Source organism: Rhinopithecus roxellana, chromosome 7, assembly GCF_007565055.1.
Source record: "Rhinopithecus roxellana isolate Shanxi Qingling chromosome 7, ASM756505v1, whole genome shotgun sequence".
NCBI classification, from domain to species: domain Eukaryota; kingdom Metazoa; phylum Chordata; class Mammalia; order Primates; family Cercopithecidae; genus Rhinopithecus; species Rhinopithecus roxellana.
Window position 1 is genome coordinate 147281861 of NC_044555.1, and position 22228 is coordinate 147304088.

The 22228-nt window shown below is 40.5% G+C and overlaps 1 protein-coding gene across 3 annotated transcripts in view; it reads left to right on the forward strand.

Annotated features, from left to right (window-relative positions):
- Positions 1–5879, forward strand: part of DIAPH2 (diaphanous related formin 2) — a 923693-nt gene extending 917814 nt beyond the window's left edge. For 2 of the 3 annotated variants that reach the window (XM_030934026.1, XM_030934029.1), the window contains one exon: positions 200–634. In XM_030934026.1, coding sequence (XP_030789886.1) covers positions 200–264 — 65 coding nt within the window. In that variant the 3' untranslated portion in view covers positions 265–634. Of the gene's footprint in view, positions 1–199 lie in introns of all 3 variants that reach the window. The other variant, XM_030934028.1, reaches the window with a different exon arrangement.
- The last annotated feature ends 16349 nt before the right edge of the window (positions 5880–22228 follow it).

The window sequence follows — 22228 nt, forward strand, 5'->3', positions numbered from 1 at the left end:
TGCTGATTGCAGAACTCTTGAACTCAGCCGGGCGGCTGCCGCATGAACTCCTCAGATCTGAGCTCCTTGTTACTTATTTACATATTTATTTGAAGTGATTTTTCAGGACTATTTGAAAACCTTTCTCAACCTAACATCATGTAATAGCAAAGATCTAAAGCTTACCATGCTTTTGGTTCTTTTTCTCTTTGTCTTACAGATAACAGACGAGTACCTTTGGAAAGGTCACGCTCTCGCCACAATGGAGCTATCTCATCTAAGTGATTGCTGATGCCAAAGAATATGAAAATATTTAAGTAAACAAAATGATGCATTTTGAGAAGAACAAAGTGTGCACTCAGCGGCTGGAAAGGGAATAAGTGCATTTCTGCAAAGATCAAGATAAGCTGGATGAAGTAGTGTGCATTTGTAATACTATTGCAAGACTCCTCCCACAATTATTCTAATCTGAATTCAGTTATCAGGATTACAAAATGTGTTCCATTTTAGTGTAAAGATGTGTATCATTTGTAATTGTGTGTGACCTGACTGTGATGATGAAAGTGTAAGAAATTGAAGAGTTCTAAGGCTTTCAAAAACATTCAGTCTGTCAAAAATTTAAAATCTTAAATGTGTAAGTCACCCCCACCAAAAACAAAAGAGAAGAAAAAGAATAGAAAGTATTATCCAGTGTCAGCTCCCAATTCCTATTACATATATAATAGAAAAGGGCCAAGAAAAATATACATCTTGATTTGGAGAGGGGCTAATATTATGCACACTGTAAGAGAAGCCATTTTGGAAATTCACGAAAGTACTGCTCCACCCCAGTTGAGTTATTTAGAATCTTATCTCAAGTGAAAGCTGATGGATTCATCTGCTTTGGCTGAAATTAAACTTATCATTAGTCTAGCTAGCATTTCAGCATGATATTGCAAGCACTTCTCATTGCTAAAAATAAACCAAAGTTTAACCGAATCAGTTAGGGAAAGTGATTTAAACTTTATTTAAAGAGGTATTTTCTAATTATGCACAGATATCTACTTTATACAAATACTTTATATGGCTATTTTTGAGAAAACCCTCACATTTTAATGTTTATGCTAGGGATGAACCTGAAAATTCTATTACCTTTATTTAGATTTCAAAGACAAATACTGATTCCTATGCTCTGTGGTTTATTTCTTTTTTCTATTGCTTCTTTCTCCCTTGAGTCCCTTGAAGGCAGGGAATAGAATTCTAGAAAACCTGAGAGGAAAAAGAATTCTTTTTGCAGGAAGCAGCAGAAAACTGTCTAAAAGGTCAATTGTTTTATGTCCCTTTCTACTCTCTTTCCAATTTCACTTTGGTGGTCTGAAGAAGAAAAAGAAATTTTATGTATGTATGTGTAAATATGTGTATATATTTATATCTCTTGCTACAATAATTCCAACTAAGTGAACTTCTCAATTATCATCATACTTACTTACCTTATATTAACAAATTAAAATGATGCTGCCAAAACAAGTCTAGCAGGGAAAACAGGTTCTACATTTTTCTTAAATAGATTAGGGAGTAAAAGTTATACTTAACTTGTCTATTATTTTAAAATATACATTGAAATAATGTGGTATAACTTCTCTGGAGTGCAATTTTAAGTCTAACTCACGCAGATGATTGTGATTATTGTAAGAAATTTCTTTCATGTATATTTCTTATAGAAAATACTGTTTCTACTCATTCAAAGCACATTGTAGATATTCAGAGAGAAGAACAAATGGCTGGCTTGGCAAATCCCCACCTGAGATAAAGTAAACAAGTGACCAGCAGCTTACAGATTCCTTTATATAGATGTATAATGATTCAAACTGCTGCCTTTGCCTCCAGTGCATCCTTACTTAGGTATTAGACTTTAAAAAGCTCTGAAGCTGCTACAATAGAGAAAGCAAAAAGGGTGACAGTATCTGAGATTTTACAGTTCTATCCGATCTGAAAACACACATACACAAACGCACACATGTGCACACACACATTTAAGGGACATATCAGTTACACTGTTTTTTAACAACAACAAAAGTTTAGGTTCTAATTTATGTAAATACGTAATATGTGTATTTTTGACTTTACCATGTCTTTTCTGAAATCTTCGTGGTATGGCTTTTTTAATTCTTTTGACAGCTTATCAGTCTGTAGGAGAGTGATTTTGAAAATGTTAACCCTTACTAAAATTTGGGAGCATATGCCTAGCTATATCATCAAGCTGGTCAAGGTAGAAATACTGATATGTATCACCTTTTCCAGACGCAAACTTGCCTTATTTTCTAGTTTGTGAACAAGAACGAATGAAGTACTATTATTGATAACTTATATATTTTTATTTAGAGCAAATCCCACTTGCTTTTCACAAACATTAAAAAACTTTTCAGGGTCTTTCATGAAGTTCCAATAGTTGAGTTAAAAGGTTTGTTTCCCAGATTTATAATGGTCCTGCTCTAGCCATTTGCAGTTTTGTTTTAGATTGAAAAGTATCACTAAAAAAAGTATATAGTGACATTTTTAGTGTGAAACCAAATTACACTAAGGTCTTTTGTTGGCCATATTACTGCCACATGTGAGAAGCACCATTTATGCAGATTTTCTTCAGAATATTTTTTAAAAGGTATGGAATTCTTAAAATATTAACTAATTGCATCCATCTCCTTTGGCTGCTGTAACAAATTACCAATATGATGTTTTAACACAACAGAAACTTATTTGCTTACATTTCTTGAGGGCAGCAAAGCCATGCTCCCTCCAGAGGCCCTAGAGGAGAATCTTTCCTTGCCACATCCACCTTCTGGGGGCTATTGGCATTTTTTGGCTTATGGCCACATTTCTCTTTCTGCTGTGTCGTCACATCACCTTCCTCTGTGTACCTAATCTCCCTCTGCCTCTGTTTTATAAGGATCCTTATTATGACTTTTAGAGACTACCCAGATGACTCCAGGATAATCTCCTCACCTCATGATTCTTAACTTAATTACATCTGCAAGGCCCCCTTTTCCAAATAAGATAACATTCACGGGTTTTGGGGATTAGGATGTGGCTATATCTTTTAGGAAGCCACTCTTAGCCCACCCAAGTCTGCCCTCTGGCCCAAAATTTATGTCTGTCTCATGTGTAAAAGACATTCATCCCATCCTAACATTTCCAAAAGTCTCAACCCATTATCAATCCTAAGTCCAAAATCTCATTCAAATATCATTGGTTCAAAAGTTCCAAAGCTTATCATTTAGATCATCTAAATCAGGTATGAGTGAAACTCTGGTATGGTCTTTCCTGAGGCAAAATTCCTCTTCCTCTGAGAACCAGTGAAACAGAAAAGTTATCTGCTTTCAAATTACAATGGTGGGAACAGGCATAGGATAATGGTTACAGACATTTCTGTTTCAAAAAGGAGAGAATGGAAAGTGGAATGGAGTCTCCTGTCCCAATCATTTTCAAAATCTAGCCAGACAAATTTCTCTTCTTATATTTCAAGACCTGGCAGTAATCCTCTTTCTCAGGGCTCCACCCTTTGGGCCTGTAGCTCTTCTTTCTTGGACTATGGATTGGGCCTCTGCCTCTGTGCCTATGGCTTGCATTTCTTCCTCTGTTCCCACACTTGGGCCTCTGCCTCTGTACCTGCAGGTCTGCTCTCAGGATGGTGCTTCCTTTATCTTGAAGGGTAGCACGTGTTTGCAGCTGAGTAGCTTTATCAACGGGTTTCCTACCTGTAGACTTTTGGCAGTCTCATAATCTTCTTTCATTTTATTCTGTCCCTGTCCCTTTTAGGTCCAGTTGGAAGTGTTTCTGCTGGTATAGCATTCTCAAAAACCTTATGGGTCTTCCATGTATGTCACATTGATTCACACATTCAGAAAAGAGGGTCCTCACAGATTTTTCCTGAATAACCCCATCTCTATTCTTGGCTTCTGTTGAAACAGTCAACTAAATCCACAAGTTAAAGCCTAACCTCTTCAGCACTTGCCAAAGGTTGTCAAGACACACCCTTGGGCTTATCTCCAGAGCACCCTTTTCTAACAGTGAATCTCCTAATTTTAGCATCTTTTTTTTTTACAATCTGAATAGGCTCCGAATTTACCCAGTTATCAGGTACTGATTCCTTGTCCACGTATATGGTTCTTTTCTCTTAAAAAAAAATTTTTTTTAAATTTATTAGAGATGAGGTCTCACTCTGTCACCCAGAGTGCAGAGGCTGCAGTGTAGTGGTGCAAACATAGCTCACTGTAACCTCAAACTCCCAGGCTCAAGCAACCCTCCTGCATCAGCCTTCCAAGTAGCTGGGTCTACAGGTGCATGTCACCATGCCTGGCTAATTTTTTGCATTTTTTGTAGAGTTGCTATGTTGCTCAGGCTGCTCTCGAACTCCTAGCCTCGAGCAATCCACCCATCTTGGGCCTCCTAAAGTGCCGGATTACAGGTGTGAGCCACCATGCCCAGCCTCTTTTGTCAATGTATCTCTTTTCTGTCTTATTTTACTATAAGCACTAAGAAGAAACTAAGCTATACCTCTAACACTAGACTTGAAAATTTCCTCAGCTAAACATCCAAGTTCATCATTTATTTTACTTTTCACACTACTGTACTAGACAATTTAGATAAACTTTTTGCCACTATATGACCAGGATTCCCTTTCTTCCATTTTCCAATAAAATCTTCATTTCTTTCTAAACCATCACTAGAAATGCCTTTAACATTCATACTTCTACCAACTATATGGTTAAGGCAATCTAACTTTTTCTATCACACCCACCACAATTCTTCTAGTCCCTACCCATTATCCAATTCCAAAGCCATTTTCACATTTTAAGACATTTGTTACAGAAGTACCCGATTTCCCAGTTCCACAATCTGTATTAGATTCCTGTGGCTGCTGTAACAAATTACCCTCAAGCCCAGTGGCTTAAAACAATAGAAATTTATTATCTTGTTGTTTTGGAGGCCAAAAGTCCAAAATTGAGGGGTTGGCAGGGCTGAACTTCTTCTGGAGACTCTAGGGGAAGCACTCTTCCCATGTCTTCCAGTTTCTTGTGGCTGCCATCATTCCTTGGTTTGTGACTGCATCTCCCTCTGCTCTGCCTTCACATCACTTCCCCTCTGTATATATAATCTACCTCTGAGTCTCTCTTAAAAAGACACTTATGATGGGATTTAGGGCCCATCCAGATTACCCGTGTTAATTCCCTAATTCCAAGATTCTTAATTACATCTGAAAGGACCTTTTTTCCAAATAAGATACTATCACAGGTTCCAGGGATTAGGATATTGAATATATTTTTGGGGGAGGGGGCACCGTGCAGCTCACTACAGTACTCATTGCACGTAAATGAATTTTTCACTTTTTAAGATGCATTCATGGTGCTCAAACCAAATCGAAGTTTGTCTCTAAAAGCTACTGTCTGCACAGGCTACTGCATGCTTTGTTGTTAAATGGATGGACAGGCTATTCTAAATTTTGGTTGATACTTTTGCCCCTATGGCCAATTAACTTGAAAAAAATAATCGATCCCAACTCTGTGCTCTGATGTACCTCTTCTGCCCCTTTTTTGACGCCTTTGACCAGATGCCTTCTATGGTTCACAATACAGGCACAAAACTACCTCTGATACAGAAGGGTTCTTTACAAGCTTATTTTAAATACCGTGAATCCCTTACCTGAAGGGAGAGGTGAAAGCAAAGACTGCTTTGAGTGGGTATTGAGGGAGATTGTGTCCATACCAAGCCACCCTGAGGAAGTATTTCACTTGCAGTAGAACTGTGGATTTGTGCTCTCGTTTCACCTTGGAATAAACACCTATCTCTAAGCAGGACCAAGAATGACTTGCAATCTATATGTAATGGCTACTTACTTATTCAATAAAGTTAAGATATACATTAAATGTTGTACTGCCTATGATAATTAAGGTTAAATACAAGTGAAAAGGCATGAACAGGATGTGAGAACATTCTAGGAGGAGAGGCCTCAACCAAAGAGAAGTGCAGGAGTGCTTTTGTATGGGCCTGGTCAGGTAGAGATCATGGGATCATATTAAAAACATACTTGTAGGAATCATAAGGTTTTCTTTAGCACTGCTTGCTAGAGTAGTGGAGATACTGTGCAACTGAAAAGTTTAGAAACATCAGAAGGGTGATTTACATGCTCCAGAGAAACTATTTCAACAGAAAAGGTTTTGGTTTTGTTTTGTTTTGTTTTGGCATTGAGCATAGAATTAAGCAAGTGGGCTTCAAATGCTCAGAAGGGTAAAAATCTGGAATGAGTAATAAAGGGACTGTAGATTATTATTTTCTGGAGAGCCTTCAATAGAATATCTCATCATGGGTGGGGTGACTTGAAGATGAAGATCTGGACAATGTAATAACCAGGTCTATAAATAATAGGATCTGAAACATTTGTTTCCAAGGCAAACCAAACACCATTGTTTCCCTTGGAATGGTTTACATCGGGAATCAAATACATTGGCGTTTTCTCCCCCCTTAGACCCAAATAGGCAAATTCCTCAATAGGAAGTCTGCAAACGTTAGTACCCACAACTAGGAGAATTTGAGCTTAAGGCCAGAGCTCAAAGGAAACATGGAAATCCAGAAATTAATATATATGCAATACATGTAACATGCTATATAGTTTTGATTTACAATAAAAATAAAGCTATAGCCAAATATCTGATTTACAGACTGAATTTATTTAAATGTCTAGAGTCCCACTGGCCACAAATAAAATATTATTACAGGTAGTGTCCATTTCAGGAAAAACAACTTGCAAATATATGAATTATGCAAATCATAACTTTGTTCCTAGTTCTTGGAGATAAGCCAGAGTTCAATCTTTAGCGATGATGACCTTATATCTTGGATAATAGCAGTTCAGCTAATATTTTCACCTATATCTTGGCTAATTGAGGTCCAGCCATCACCTTTTGATGTTTATGGGCAAAGTGTAAGCACTACTATCATATTATTTGACATAATAATAAATAAATAAAACCCCTCAACTTCTCTACTTTGTTAAAGTCTGCCCCCACCCCCACTCCCCAGTGGGGCTATTCTAATCACTGAGTGTCCATTTAATGGAAGTTGCTTTTTCAGGACACAATTATGAATTAAACATAGCTCCTGGCTTCAAGATCTCACAGTCTAGAGGGAGATGGGATGTGTACAAACAGAATTGTAATTCAAGGTAGAAAGAAACTGATTGATGTTGAAACTGATATAAGGCCTGTGGAGGTTCAGAAAAAGCAAGAATTTAGTTTTAGAGAGGTGGGGTGGTTATTGGGTGGGAAGCTGGTATCTGTGTAGATTTTGTGGAGTGGCTGGCATTTAAACTGAAATTTAAGAGGTAAGTAGATTTGGATCTGTGACACTATTAGTCATTCAGTCAGTATTTACTGAGCACCTATTGTGTGCCACACACAATGCCAGGCTTTATGACAGTGAACCAGCTAGATGTGGTTCAAGATCTCATGGAACTGACATCTTTTTGAAGAGGGAGGGAGGGAAGGCATGAGCCAAGGTATAAACTTGGAATCTTGGTGCATACACAGAGAATATTGAACAATTCTGTTTGACTAGAGTGCAAGGTCCATGAATCACAGCAGCGGATGTGTGGTTTGGGCTTCTTGATTCTGTACAGGATAGGGAAATATTGAGGGGTTTTGAGCAAAGAAATTATTTGGAGCATTGAAGGGAGATGACTCTAGAAGCTCTATGTAGGACAGGTAGAGTGCGGAGAGGCCACAGAAGACCAACTTTGTTGGGAGGTTATTGCAATAATACTTATGAGAAACGAGGCCCCAAACTGGGGTAGCAGTTTTCAGTGGCACCACAGATATGCACAGGTGCAGCTCTGAGGCTTGCTATGATCCTTTTTTTTTTTTATTTGAGACGGAGTTGGAGTCTCACTCTGTTGCCAGGCTGGAGTACAGTTGCATGATCTCGGCTCACTGCAACGTCCACCTCCTGGGTTCAAGCAATTCTCCTGCCTCAGCCTCCCGAGTAGCTGGGACTACAGGCGCCTGCCGCCACACTTGGCGTTTTTTTGTTTTTGTTTTTGTTTTTTTTGGTAGAGATGGGGTTTCACTATTGCCCAGGCTAGTCTCAAGCTCCTGAGCTCAGGCAATCCGCCTGCCTCGGCCTTCCAAATGTGCTAGGATTACTGGCATGAGCCACCACACCCGGCTGCTATGATCCTATTATCTGTACTGTCGCATGGCTCATGCAAGCCTTATATGCAAGTAGCATCAAATCACAGAGACATGGAGCAGACAGGAGAACATGATTTCTGCAGAACTTATTCAGTAATATTATAGTGATTATGGTAATAAGAGCAAGGGTAAGATCTCTAGGTTGCTTTCTTTTCCTTTCCTTTCTTTCCCCACCGCCTTCAGTTCCCTTCCTTTTTCTTCCCTTTTCTTTTCTTTTCCTTTCTCTTCCTTTTTTTTTTTTTTTTAAACAACACTGAAAGCCAAAACATTAAATGGCCGTTCAAAGAAACAAAAAAATTAACAAAGACTGAGTGGACATTAAAATATACTGATTCAGTAGTTTTGGTTTCATACTGTCAGGAAAGAAAGATATTTAGATAAAGTACAATTTATGGGGAAAGTTTCAGTGAGTTCATAGCTAGGCCTTCTTAAGTGTCTGGTTAATATTTTAAGCTGTACATTTAAGAGGCTCTTGAACAATTATTATTCTCTAAAAGAACAGCAGATTCTCCCATTTTACTATGGTCCCAGTAATCTCTTAGACTTTCAAACTGTGCCCAAGTCTATTCCCTTTATGCTAAATGCCTTTCTACTCAAATAACTAGGACATTGAGATGCTGGGTCGTGTGACACTGAATGGCTTTGTTTTGGCTAATATTGTGTTATTCAAGAATGAGGCCTGTTTTATGAATCTGCTGTATCTCCTTCCACCCCAAATACCTTGTGTTGCCATCCCTCCATTTTCCTACAAAAACTCAAATATCACAATGGGAATTAAATTGAAAATACCTAAGTACTATGAATTTTCTTTTTGAACAAGTCTCGGAAACCTATGGCATATAATAGCACAGTGGCCTCAACTTTTGGACAAAAATCGCGTAATGGAGTGCTTTATGTGGCTGAACAACTGGTAGCACTTAATGGTGGTGCTTGAGGGAAAGAGGGAGGGGAAATGAAAGGGGTCATGTACTAAGGCCCCTGGCAGAATTCAGTATAATGATAAAAATGAAAACGTCTTCCAGATGTCAATGACTTTTTTACTTCAGAGCATCTGTGATAACAAAGCTGACTTGCTATGACCTTACGTCGTGTAGTACTTTGTATTATTGTAAGGACTTCACTCTTGACATCCATTATCCATCCTCACATTTCCTCTCAGTCTACAAACATCTTTAAGGTTCCGCCATACTATTAAACAACAACCTTCAAGCTGTGACTCTTGACAAGGCTACCAATGACCTACCTAACTGCCAAATCCTGTGAATGCTTCTGAATCCTCATCCCACTTATTTTCTCTCATGTCTTCCACCAAGTGTACCTAGCCCTGTCTTCCCCTACCTCTCAGAAAACTCATTCCCCTTTATCAGTGGTTGTCTTCAAAGGACCCCTAAATATAGGCATTCTTTTTTTTTATTTCACTAGGTTTTGGGAGAGCAGGTAATGTTTGGTTACATTAGTAAGTTCTTTAGTGGTGATTTCTGAGATTTTGGTGCACCCATCACCTGAGCATTGTACACTGTACCCAATTTGTAGTCCTTTAGTCCTCACCCCCCCACCCTTCCCACCAAATCTTCAAAGTCTATTGTATCATTCTTATGAACAGGCATTACTGTTAGTTGCCTTCATTTGTGTTCTTGTCACCTCCAGTGTCGTCTTAGCCACATCCACAGCTTCAAGAATTTCTTTTATGGAGATGACTCTGAGATCTTTCCTGGACCCCAAAACCACCTTCCCACCGAAAAGGATAGCTCACACACTAAACTCCATATACTCCCAACCAAATATGTTCTTCTCCAGCAAACTTATCTTTCCATCCAGGTCACCTGTCTCAGTATTGGCACTAGCCTTTTCCCAATTTCTATAGCTAGAAACTCTGGAAGCATTTTGTATTATTCCCTCTCCCCTAATATCCAGCCAGGCACAGAAGTTGCTCTCCCTGTTTCAGTCTCTTACCTCTTCAACCCATTCTTCACACTCTAGAGAGAGCATCCTAAAATGCCTTTCTTGGCCCACTTCAAAAATCTTTGATTGTTCTCCTTAATTAATGAAACCAGTGCAGCCTTCAACGGTCTCAGGAGCAGACCCAAACATAACTTTCACGCCTCTTCTACCTCATTCCTTAAGCCATGCCACACAGGATTTATCATTGGAACATGCCAATACCAAACATATGATTACATCACTAACTGTGCATATACCTTCATGCCATTATACACACATGCACTTTGCTCTGACTGTTATGGCCTCCTGCCCAGCCTCACCCTTTTTCTCCTATCAATCCTTCAAGGACCAATGCTGCCTTTCTGAAGCCTTTCTTAATTTTTCTTCCCCCATTAAAATAAATTGTGTTATCAATGCTCCCACAGCAATTTGTTCATACTTCTATTCTGGCCTTTATTTCATTCTGCCTTCTACTATAGTTAGTTGTCTGTGTCCTTGACTAAAGTGTAAGTTCCTTGATGGCAGTGACGGTCTCATTCATCTCTGGGCCTTTACACAAAGCAATTGCTCAATGAATTAATGTGTAGTGTCAACTCTCAGGGAATTAAACAAATGAAAAGGAATGTTTGCTACAGGTAATGGAAAATCATAGCTAATTTCCTCATCCAGGTGAGAACATAGCCTTCATCACTGTCCTGGGAACTGAGGACCTGCCTAAGGTCAGCATTAAGGACAAACTCCCCAAACTGTGTTTGGCTGGAAGTTGACTTTAGAGGAGTACTTTCAGGAGGTGAGGATGGATTGAAGACAAGTAGGAAGTTTTTTTTTTCCCTCCAAGGTCAAGCTTTTAACAAGTGTCTGCAATGCACACTGAGGGATTTGGCTGTACTCCAATTATGCTAATATGTTTTATATATGGGCCTCCAGCATCCAGGAACCACCTCCCTCAACAATTTAATAAGTGTAAATATCAAGGCAGAGTTGTAAATGTGGAACTTATTTGTAATGTACCAACCTTGTTATTATCAAATGTCACAGGGTATAAGTCATGGCAATTATGCTGCCTGCTTTTTATTACATTTATTTTACTTTTTAAAAGTGCAGTATATCCTCATAAGCTTCTCCTATTCTGCCCTACCTAAGGAACCTAGTGTGCCTGTGTGTTCTGGAGTCACAGAAGGCAGAAAATTTAGAGTTACAGGATTAGTGGGCATCCCTAGTAAGAAAGGGACCTCGTGAATCATTGACGCCCCTCACTGACACTATACCTCTACATTAGGCTTCACTGTGTATCTCAACAATTCAAGTTGTGAGACCTTGTGAGTTTCTCCATACAAAGGATTTCATGATTGAAAGCACAGAATTGTTCTTTCCTCCACCCTCCTGCCATCCGAGCATGCAGATGTGTGTGCGTGGTCCTGTCATGGGAAGGCTGGTCATTTTGCACAAAGCCTTCAAACTCGATCGGCCAGCTTGGTGTGATACAGTTCAGAGTCACCTCTTCAGTGGTCTATTGGCAGGTGAAAGTGAGGGGAAGTGGGCCTGATTTTTCTGGTTAGGACCAGAAAGGCATCCACTGTATCCAGCACATAATTCTCATTTCCCAGCAAACTCTTTCTCCTCCCACTTCTTACTAAATTGCATCAACCACTCAGAAGGGGAAGGGTGGGTGAATCTCTTCCTCCATATAACTAAGCATTCCGTGGCAATAGTCCTCTTTTCTTGTAGAGGAGTCCTAGCCTATCTGCAGGCTTCAGCAGGCTTCCCTGGTATCAGGCAGAAAACCTGCCAAGCCAGAGAAATCTCTTGGCAAGTAGATCTGTTTTTAAGGGGTTTGAAAAGTGCCACTGCTTTCAAAGTTTCCTCGAAAGAGAAGGACCAAAAAGGAAAAAGTGATACTTCATCCTTGCTCCCAGGAGATACTTTAGTAGTCTTATTTCCCCTAAATCAAAGCACCCTCCTTTGTTTTTGGTTTATGATCCAACAACCATGTAAACAACAAGCTATTCATCTCTCCATCATTCATCCTACAAATATTCATTAACATCTACTGCATGACAGGCACTATGCTAGGCACTATATACTAGCAAAAGTAGACGCGTTTTAGGTCTTCGTGAGCTTAGTCAAGTGGAGCATGCCAATGGTAAACAAATCAATAGGTGATTACAGTTGTGTTTAGTGCTTAGAAGGAAAGACTACTGATATTGTAGGAGAAAATAATGGGGTGGTGTGTGTGTGTGTGTGTGTGTGTGTGTGTGTGTGTGTGTGGTGGAAAGGGAAGGGGCCTAAGTTACACTGGGTGGTCATGGAAGTCCTCTCTGAAGAAGTGATATTTAATTAGAGACCTAAAGGATGAGTAGGAGTCAGCCAGCACACCAGGGACTATTGTGGGGAGGGGTGGGGGGAGGGATAGCATTAGGAGATATACCTAATGTAAATGACGAGTTAATGGGTGCAGCACACCAACATGGCACATGTATACATATGTAACAAACCTGCACGTTGTGCACATGTACCCTAAAACTTAAAGTATAATAATAAAAAAAAATTAAAACTGAGTAGTCAATTTAAAAAATTAAATTTGTGTAGTCAATGTAAAGGAAGTAAAGTCCATATAAGGGGATAGTGTATCTGTCAGCTTTTGCTAGGTTTGTATGATGGTTAAAAACAACCCCCAAACCTCAATTAGCAAAGGTATGCTGTGGCAGCCACAAGTCATCTGTGGCACTGCTTCATTGTGTCTTCTTCCTTCTAGGATCCTGGCTGAAGGAGGAGCCCTTTTTTTTGGACACGCCAATCTTACGGCAGAGGGAAAAGAGCAAAACAATGCTGAACCTTGCCACAGCTTTCAATCTTCTGATCATATGTAGTGGAAGTCACTTTGGCTCACTTCCCATTGGCCAAAGCAAGTTTTATGACCAAGCTCATATCAGTTCATCAGGGCACGTGGCAGGAAGCAGGAGGAAAAAGCAATCTATAGAAACAGTAACGCAATCTGCCATAGCCCTTGTCAGAGTTCCACCTATACCTCTTACTAATAGACGTTTCAAATCTTTCACTAACTTCTCAGGGCCTCAGTTTCCTCACCTCTACGAATAATGTTGCAAACAACTGAAGAGAACCTAAGATGGTTTTTCCAGGGTTAGAGCTAGCCCTCAATTTAGGAAGCAACTTGGGGGAACTGAAAATATATAATCTGGAATCTGAGGTTTCTCTACATTTACCTGTGGCATTTTCTTTCAATTACAATGATACAAGGAAGGCAAGTTTTAGCATGCTACCTTGGCCACTAACTAGCTATGTGATCTTGGACAACTTACTTAAATTCTGTGAGCTTTGGACTCTTGTAAGGATCGTGTAAAATAATACTTTCTTTTTTTTTTTTCTTTTTTTTTTTTTGGAGACGGAGTCTGGTTCTGTCGCCCAAGCTGGAGTGCAGTGGCCAGATCTCAGCTCACTGCAAGCTCTGCCTCCCGGGTTTACGCCATTCTCCTGCCTCAGCCTCCCGAGTAGCTGGGACTACAGGCGCCAGCCACCTCGCCCAGCTAGTTTTTTGTATTTTTTAGTGGAGACGGGGTTTCACTGTTAGCCAGGATGGTCTCGATCTCCTGACCTCGTGATCCGCCCGCCTCGGCCTCCCAAAGTGCTGGGATTACAGGTTTGAGCCACCGCGCCTGGCCATTTTGTGTATTTTCTGTATTAAATGCCATAAACATACTAATCATTATTATAATTATCTGACTGCCATGATCACCTCTAGTAAGATCCAAAAAGCTGTCTCTCAGCCAGCCACGGTGACTCACACCTGTAAATCCCAGCACTTTGGGAGGCTGAGGTGGGCGGATCACCTGAGGTCAGGAGTTTGAGACCAGCCTGGCCAACATGGTGAAACCCTGTCTCTACTAAAAATACAAAAGTTAGCCCGGCGTGGTGGTGGGTGCCTATAATCCCAGCTACTCAGAAGGCTGAGGCAGGAGAATCACTTGAACCTGGGAGGCGGAGATTGCAGTGAGCCAAGATCTTGCCACTGCCCTCCAGCCTGGGCAGCAGAGCAAGACTCAGTCTCAAAAATAAAATAAAATAAATCTGTCTCTCATACTCTCAGTCCCATGTTTAACCCAGCCACCTCAAGCTCGCCATGTCAAAAATCAAACTTATTTTCCCTCTCAGGCGGTCCCCATTCAGTTCCCTCTCCAGACTTCCTGACGTTTATCACTGGCACTGATGTGCTTCTAATTGCCAAGGTCAGAAAACTTCACGTTATCTCTTGACAGCCACATCCCTACTCAGTTCTATCACTTCTCCTTCCACGGTATAGTTTACATTTCTCTCTTTCTGATTTCAAAGCTACCACCTAAGCCCAGAGCCTAGCACCTCACTCCTTGATTAATACACTAACTACTCTTACGGCCTTTAATTCACCCCAGCTCAAAGCAGCCTTTTGATTATCTGATTCCTGTGCTCAAAATCCTGCAGTGGCTCACCAGTAAATAAATAAAGTCCATACTCTTCAGCTGAGTGGCCGACATCCTTCAAAATTTGGCCTGGCCCACTTTTTCCAACCTTTCTTCTCACTCTTACCCATATACACCTTCTGCTGCAGCAGTACTGACCCAACTCGCCATTCTCTGAAAATCTCCAGGATCTAGAATAGCACCGTCTGGGAGAAAATCTAATGCAAACCACAGATATGATTTTAAATTACGTAGCACCTTGATTTTTTTAAATGAGAAACAAGTGAAATTCATTTTAATGTTTCTATTTTCCAAATATCATTTTCACATGTAATCAATCTAAAAATTAATAATGAAAAATTTTACATTTGTTCATACTATGTCTTCAAAAATCCATAAGTATTTCACACTTCCAGCACATCTCAATTTGCACACACTAGCCACATGTTCAGGGCTCCATAGCTGCACGTGGCTGGGGCTACAGTATTAGACGGCAGAGATCTATCCCCCACCTTGTGGCTCAAGGCAAGCTCCCACTCAAATTAGCACCTGTGGAAATGCTGCCTTTCAAAGATCCAGCTTCATAGCCTCCAAGAAGTCTTCCCAGATTCTCTCAACTGAAAGTCATCTTTCCCATTTCCATGCTACACCATGCACATTATTTTAGTATATTAATACATTTTCAAATGTTTTGAGTAGATAACACATTCGTTTCAAACTCAGAGAAGGTACCGAAGGATATGCATACGACATTCCCAGCCCGTCCCTCTTCCTAGCCAAACTAATTCCTTTCCTTAGAGGCCACCAATGTCAGTTGATTTTTGTATAATTTTGCAGATAAATCTTACATACATATACACATGTATGTAAACATGCATTTCTTCTCATCTCTTTTTCAACAAATGGTGGCAAAGTAAATATGCTGTTCTATACCTTACATTTTTTGCATTTACTAGTTTACCTTAGTGACCATTCCACATGGAACATACAGTACATGAAATGTTTCATCAAACTTTCCACTGCGCATTAAAGATCATCGTATTTGTGTCTGTTTCCCTGACAAGCCTTTTAATTTTTGAAGGGGATATATTTTGTCTTCTTTTCTGTATCCTTGCAGAACTCTGCACGTTGGACTCTGGTGCTATACATAATACTCAATACATATTTATTGAATTGCTCAATCAGAATGATTTTCTTAAAATGCTTTTTGTATATGATACCCTCACCCCCAGGAAAATAGCATCAACTTCTAATTGCCCACAGTATACTTTTTTTCTTTTCTTTTCTTTTTTTTTTTTTTTTTTTTTGAGACAGAGTCTCACTCTGTCGCCCAGGCTGGAGTGCAGTGGCGCCAGCCCAGCTCACTGCAACCTCCGCCTGCTGGGTTCAAGCAATTCTCCTGCCTCAGCCTCCTGAGTAGCTAGAATTACAGGCATGCACCACCATGCCCGGCTAATGTTTTTGTATTTTTAGTAGAGACAGGGTTTTGCCATGTTGGCCAGGCTGGTCTCAAACTCCTGATACCTTCACAGTCAGGCCCAACTTTCCTTTCTAGACTAATGTTTACTCCCCAGAAACACACTCTTTGTTTTAAACAAGTCTCCTCACTGGAACTTTTGCACAGGTTGGTATGTATGGACCGATCTGCTTCTCTGTGTGTGTGTATATTTTATTGTAATGTCTTCCCAACTAGACTATAATCCCCTGAAACAGAGGCAATGTCTAATGCCTTTATTCATCCCAGGACAGTACCTACAACTCAGTGATTCTCACTGCATGCTTGATGGGCTTGTAAATATCTTTCTCTAGGATTTCTTCCCTCCTTTCCTTTCCCTTGGGCCTGGCCGGCCCCAGGCTGGATGATAATTGTCCCGATTCTACATTTCCTTTTGGCAGAGACAGAATACAGTTTGTTTCTGTAGTTCATTTTTATTTTTAAATCATTCTTTCCTCATTCAAATGATTCTCCAGCCAGAGAAGTTGTGGGCAGAGGCAGTGACAAAGGTCAAAGCACATAATAAGTGTACTTTCTGAGAGGGAGTTTTTCTTCCCATTTTAACATTTTTGTCTTGAATTCCGTTTACTTAAATCCAAAATCACTGCCTTTTCCTATGTCTCAAATAATGGAAGCTGCTTTGAGATTCACATCAAAAGCCAATATGGCACTATTATAATGGCTGTCTAGCACTTAAACAAAGCCCAGTAGTACTTATAACAGTATCAGCTCAAAAATGGGAAGCATTACAATAGCTACCACTTAATGAGCACTATGTGGATGATACTATTCGAAAGCTTTACACCCTTCATTTTATTTAATCCCCACAATCATCCTGAGATAAACTCTATTATTCATATTTTACAGATGACTCAACTAAGGCTTCGGGAGGTAGGGTGGCATGATCAAAGTGTCTATCAGAAAGTGATAGAGATGGAACCTGAACCCAGGCAGTATGGCTCCAGAACCCATGCTCCAACCCCTCGGCATATTTTGTCCCTTAGCTTGTGAGAGCCAATGCCTTTCCGGTGTATATCGCTTGAAATCTATTCTATTTGAACCCCTCAGGAACACAGGTGTCATCAGCCTCGTCTCTGCATCCCTATTGTTTCCTCTTTCCTTCACTTGGTTCAAAAAGAACTGTGCTGCTTTTCCACTAAGCCTCTCCACCATTTGACTGCTACTATCCGGGGAAGCCTCTCTATGTACACTCTGTATCTAGAGTGTTCCTTGCTGCTCAAAATATGCTCCATGGTCTAGCAGCATCGGCATCACCGGGGAACTTGTTAGAAATGAAGCATCTCAGGCATCACCCCAGACTACTGAATCGGAATCTGCATTTTAACAGATTCTCAGGTGATTCGTGTGCACATTAAAGCTCGAGAGCACTGCTCTCCATCTTTTGCAGTACTTACTCCCTTAGTAATTCCTTGCTGGAGTGTTCCGGACACAGAAATCTAAAATCTATGACTTGAAAGGGAGGCAATCATTTAAGCTGCTCCCCGTTCCCTGGCCTCAAGGAGCTCCAAAATCAGTCAGAGACCACGCTAAGAGTAGATCTTGCTGTCGTTAGAATAACAAATATGTGGACGAAATGAAAAGACAGCCACGTTAGCCATGATTTCATTTCCATATTTCATTCATGCTCTCCCTGTATCTCACACTGCCACAACACAGATGCTTTCTTTTGTATCATGGGAACATTTTTAATTAAAGCATTGGAACCTTTGAGAATAGACAATCCTTTAAAAGTTAAGTTTATCTGTATTTACAAGCCTCCATTTATTTGGCAGTGACAATAGGAAAAAAAAAAAAAAACCCTGCTGCTGAAGGCATATAGAGGAATGATTAAGCTAATTTACAATAATTGCTTTAATCTTGACATATTGAATTGTAGTGTCTAACTCTTCGAGTTCTCTCGGTCTGAGGTAAAGGAAAAATATATCACTGTGTTCGATATTGTACCTCTGAAGCACAGTGGAAATTTTGCCCTACAGTGCCAGCCTGTCACCCACGGTGTCCATGTGATAGAAGGGGAGAGACCACCCGCAATGTCTAATTGCCACTGTACTCGCTCCTGTGCTTTAAGATAGAAAGCCCATGTTCAGAAGCAGAGCCATTAGCAGCTATTAATTTCTTAGCTCTAATAAATTGTCCAGACCAGGACTTAATTAGGGAAGACACTTAGGAACAGAACACAGGACAAGAGGACATGAAGGAGAGCCAGGAATGAGATGAAACCTGAGCAGCCAGGCAGGCCAGGAAGGGGCCCAGGATGGAGAGAGGGTAGTTAAGATGCACGGATGTCAACTTTACTTACTTTCTGATCGTGTTTCAAGACAGTCCGGCTGGCTGCTTCTTCTAAAGACTCCTATAGTTTTGCATCTATATCTCTCCAGGAAGCACCTGGAGTAGGAAGAGCCATGGTATCTAAGGTGATATGAATGGTTTCTTCTTGCTCTTGGCAGCTCTGCTCACCTCTGCCTCCCCTGAGGCTGTCCACTTCTCTCCATGATGGGACTGGCTAGGTCAGGCCTGGTTTTGCTTTCTGAGTGACTCAGGTCTGTGTCACTGATCAAGAGGAGGAAGTCCTAATCATGAGTACAGCCCTTTCAAGTAAGAAACATGGAATTTCATCAAAAGGGACTCCAAGACATTTGGCTGACAGTTATTGTCCCATTATTTTACTTTTAGAGAAACTACATTCTTCATCTTTGACCCTTCGTGAACTGTTCCACCAGTGATTTCAATCTCAAAGTTTCCTGAAGGGCTTTGGCCAGATGTGACCAATATCTCATCATGAGCTGATATCTGGTATAAGGCCTCAAACAATAGGAAGAAGATGATCATTATATTCAGGCAACATTTATATAGGTGTCTGTCTCCAGATTCCAGCAAGAAATTGCAAAAAAATAAACTATTGCTTTTGAATTGGAAACAAACTACTTGGCTGCTAAAAATGTGGCACTGCAGCCCACTTACAACAGTTGAGGGCATTACAACAGTTGGACTCTCTGGATGTCAATGCTTTAAAGAAAAGTCTTATCAGCAAGAAGCAAATATGGGTCATTCTTATTAATATTTCCATACTCTAACTTCCTTCTGAGGGGCTTAGTGCATTCTACCTCAATTATCTCACTTATCTTTGAGGGCTTTTGATTTTCTTGGGTGGGGTTGCGGGACAGGGAGAGTCGACACACAAGCACATACCCTTTAAGAGCTCACAGATGCTTTTACATCTAGCAACTTGTTTGAGCCTCATAAGTCCATGAGGTCTACAGAGATGATCATACTTTATTTGTGAAAGAACCACGTTTGAAAGCCAGGGCTTCCAGCACTACCTTTCAAATACCCCGAGAGTTGTGGCTCTCAGCACCACTGTTGCTGTGGGTAGCATTCACTGTTCTTTAACTTCCAAGGGTGTCACGGTAGCCATGTGCTTCCAAAGAGGGGGCACCAGGGCCTTTTTCTTCCCCTGCTTCATTCGCTCTTTATTTCTTACACTCTGACTCCTTATTGAAGCTTTGTGGCCCTAAATGCAGTTTCTTTATCTGTCTCTTTCCCTCTAACCCCAGGTAGTATTTTAGCCTGGATAGTTCCCATAGGTATTTCTTTATACCTAAATTCAAAAGTGTTTCTTGACTTTCTTAAACCTATGCCCTTTTCTGATCAACATCGTGCATGTCCTACCATTTCTTCCCCTCCCCTGCCCCTTGTAAAGACACTGGAATGGACATTCATCCCCAGTGGAGAGTTCAGGCTCCTGGTTTCCATAGCCTTCATCTTATCCCTACCAGCAGCCACATTTTTGCCAATCTTTATTTCCTGTTTTAAGAAAGCAATATGCCGATTTTTTCTCTGCTACATAAGATGGCATAATATTGAGAGGATCTTTCAAACTATTTCTCTCTGGCCCTGGTTCTGAAACATATAGCCCCTTGAGAAACATGGTTCTATTATTACCTATCAAGTTTTATTATATTTAAAACTGTTTCCACATCTGTCCCCCTAAGCTGTGACCTCCTTACAGATGGGGATATAATCTGGTTAATCTTTGTGTCCACAAGTGCCAAGCAGAGTGTCAGGTAAATAAATTGTTGAATGAATGAATGAATGAATAAACAAATAAATAGTGCCAGAAGAGGACAATGCCACTGCATCATTTCCCCAATGTCTTGCTCTGTTTTTAGCAAAAGTACAAACTGAAAGTGTCTAAGATGTTTTAACACCCAACTGTGAATAGTGTCAATGAAAATGACAATAGTTCCCTTCTCTGTTCCCTCATTGTGTCTGTTTTCCCATAGAATCTTTACTGCTCAGGTTCTCTATGCCTCTGCTTGATTACTTATACACCTCCTTCTTCCATCTTGAATGTTTAAACTGACAGTAATTGCCCAGAACTGAATGCATGACCTCTAAGAATCTAATACTACTAAAAAGGGGCTGGTTTCACATTCTAATCTGGCTGTCATGATCATCTTCAAGAGGATTGATTCGGTAACTTGGAAGAAGTTGCCATGTCGGCCGGGCGCGGTGGCTCAAGCCTGTAATCCCAGCACTTTGGGAGGCTGAGACGGGCGGATCACGAGGTCAGGAGATCGAGACCATCCTGGCTAACACGGTGAAACCCCGTCTCTACTAAAAATACAAAAAAAAAAAAAAAAAAAAAAATTAGCCGGGCGAGGTGGCGGGCGCCTGTAGTCCCAGCTACTCCGGAGGCTGAGGCAGGAGAATGGTGTAGACCCGGGAGGCGGAGCTTGCAGTGAGCTGCGATCCGGCCACTGCACTCCAGCCTGGGCGACAAAGCGAGACTCCGTCTCAAAAAAAAAAAAAAGAAGTTGCCATGTCAAAATAAAGGTTCAGCTCAGCTTCACTGGGCAGCCTACCAGCTGCACGTGAACTTGAAAACACCTTTGTATTGTCAGTTGTTTACATTTCTTTTTATAATCAATGGATCCATGCATCTGGAGTGAAGAATCAAGTATTTTGTTTTGTTTTACTTCATTTCAATTTTCAATCTATCTAAGTTTTGTAAAATATAATAAATATAAATTACTAAATATAACGGAAAAAAGTCATGCAAAATTAAAGCTCCCATCTTTTTTAGCATCAACAGACACCAGAGTATTCTGTTCAATTGCTGCAAGGTTCCTGAATGCTTACTCTCAACAGCTACACTTACCTCATTATACCACCTCAACCCATGATTCTGGAACTACATCAATCTGTAAAGCAAGAAGTGAGGAGTGCTGCATGAGATTGTGTGCTTATCTAGGCCTTAGCCAAACCTTTTAAGGCCTGAATTGTCCTTGAATCCCCAGAGCCTAGCCTCTATTATACCTAGTGGTTATTGTGTCCAAGTGAATGCCTGTGCCCTTCTTTAAAGGTCTATCAACCTTGTGAGTGTGAGTTAGAATTGATGTAAATGATCCAGCTTTGTAATTAAAGGTGCAATCTCTAGAGACAGACTCAGTTTTAAACTTCTGGTTTAGCCACTTACCAGATATAAGACCTTGAGCAAGTTATTTAACTTCTCTGTGCTTCAGGTTTTTTATTTATAAAATGGGGATAATTACAGTATCTATCTCATAGTGATGTTGTGAGGAATAAATGATGTGATGCATTTAAGATACTTAGCAAACTGTCTGGCACATCGTACAAACTCAGGTTGGCTATTATCTCCACGTGCCTGCCTTAATTCATTCAGGCTGCTGTAACACAATACCATAAACTAGGTGACTTGTAAACAACAGAAATTTACTTCTCACAGTTCTGGAGGCCAGGAAGTCCAAGATCAAGGTGCTGGCAGATTTGGAGTCTGATGAGGGCCCACTTTCTAATTCATAGATAGTGTTTTTCTGCTGTGTTCTCACATAGTGATAGGGGTGTCTCTTGTGAAGGCACTAGTCCCAATCATAAGGGATTCCACTTCATGACCCCATCACCACCCACGGGCTCTGCCCCTCAATACTATCACCTTGGGGGTTAGGATTTTAACATAGGAATTTTGGGGGCACATAAACATTCGGACCATAGCAATGACTAATACATGGTGTTAATGTCCCCTTCATTTCATGAGAGAGCGAAATTCTAAGTTTGCTGTCCTACAGGCCCCACAACCCAAGACTCTGGGATTACAG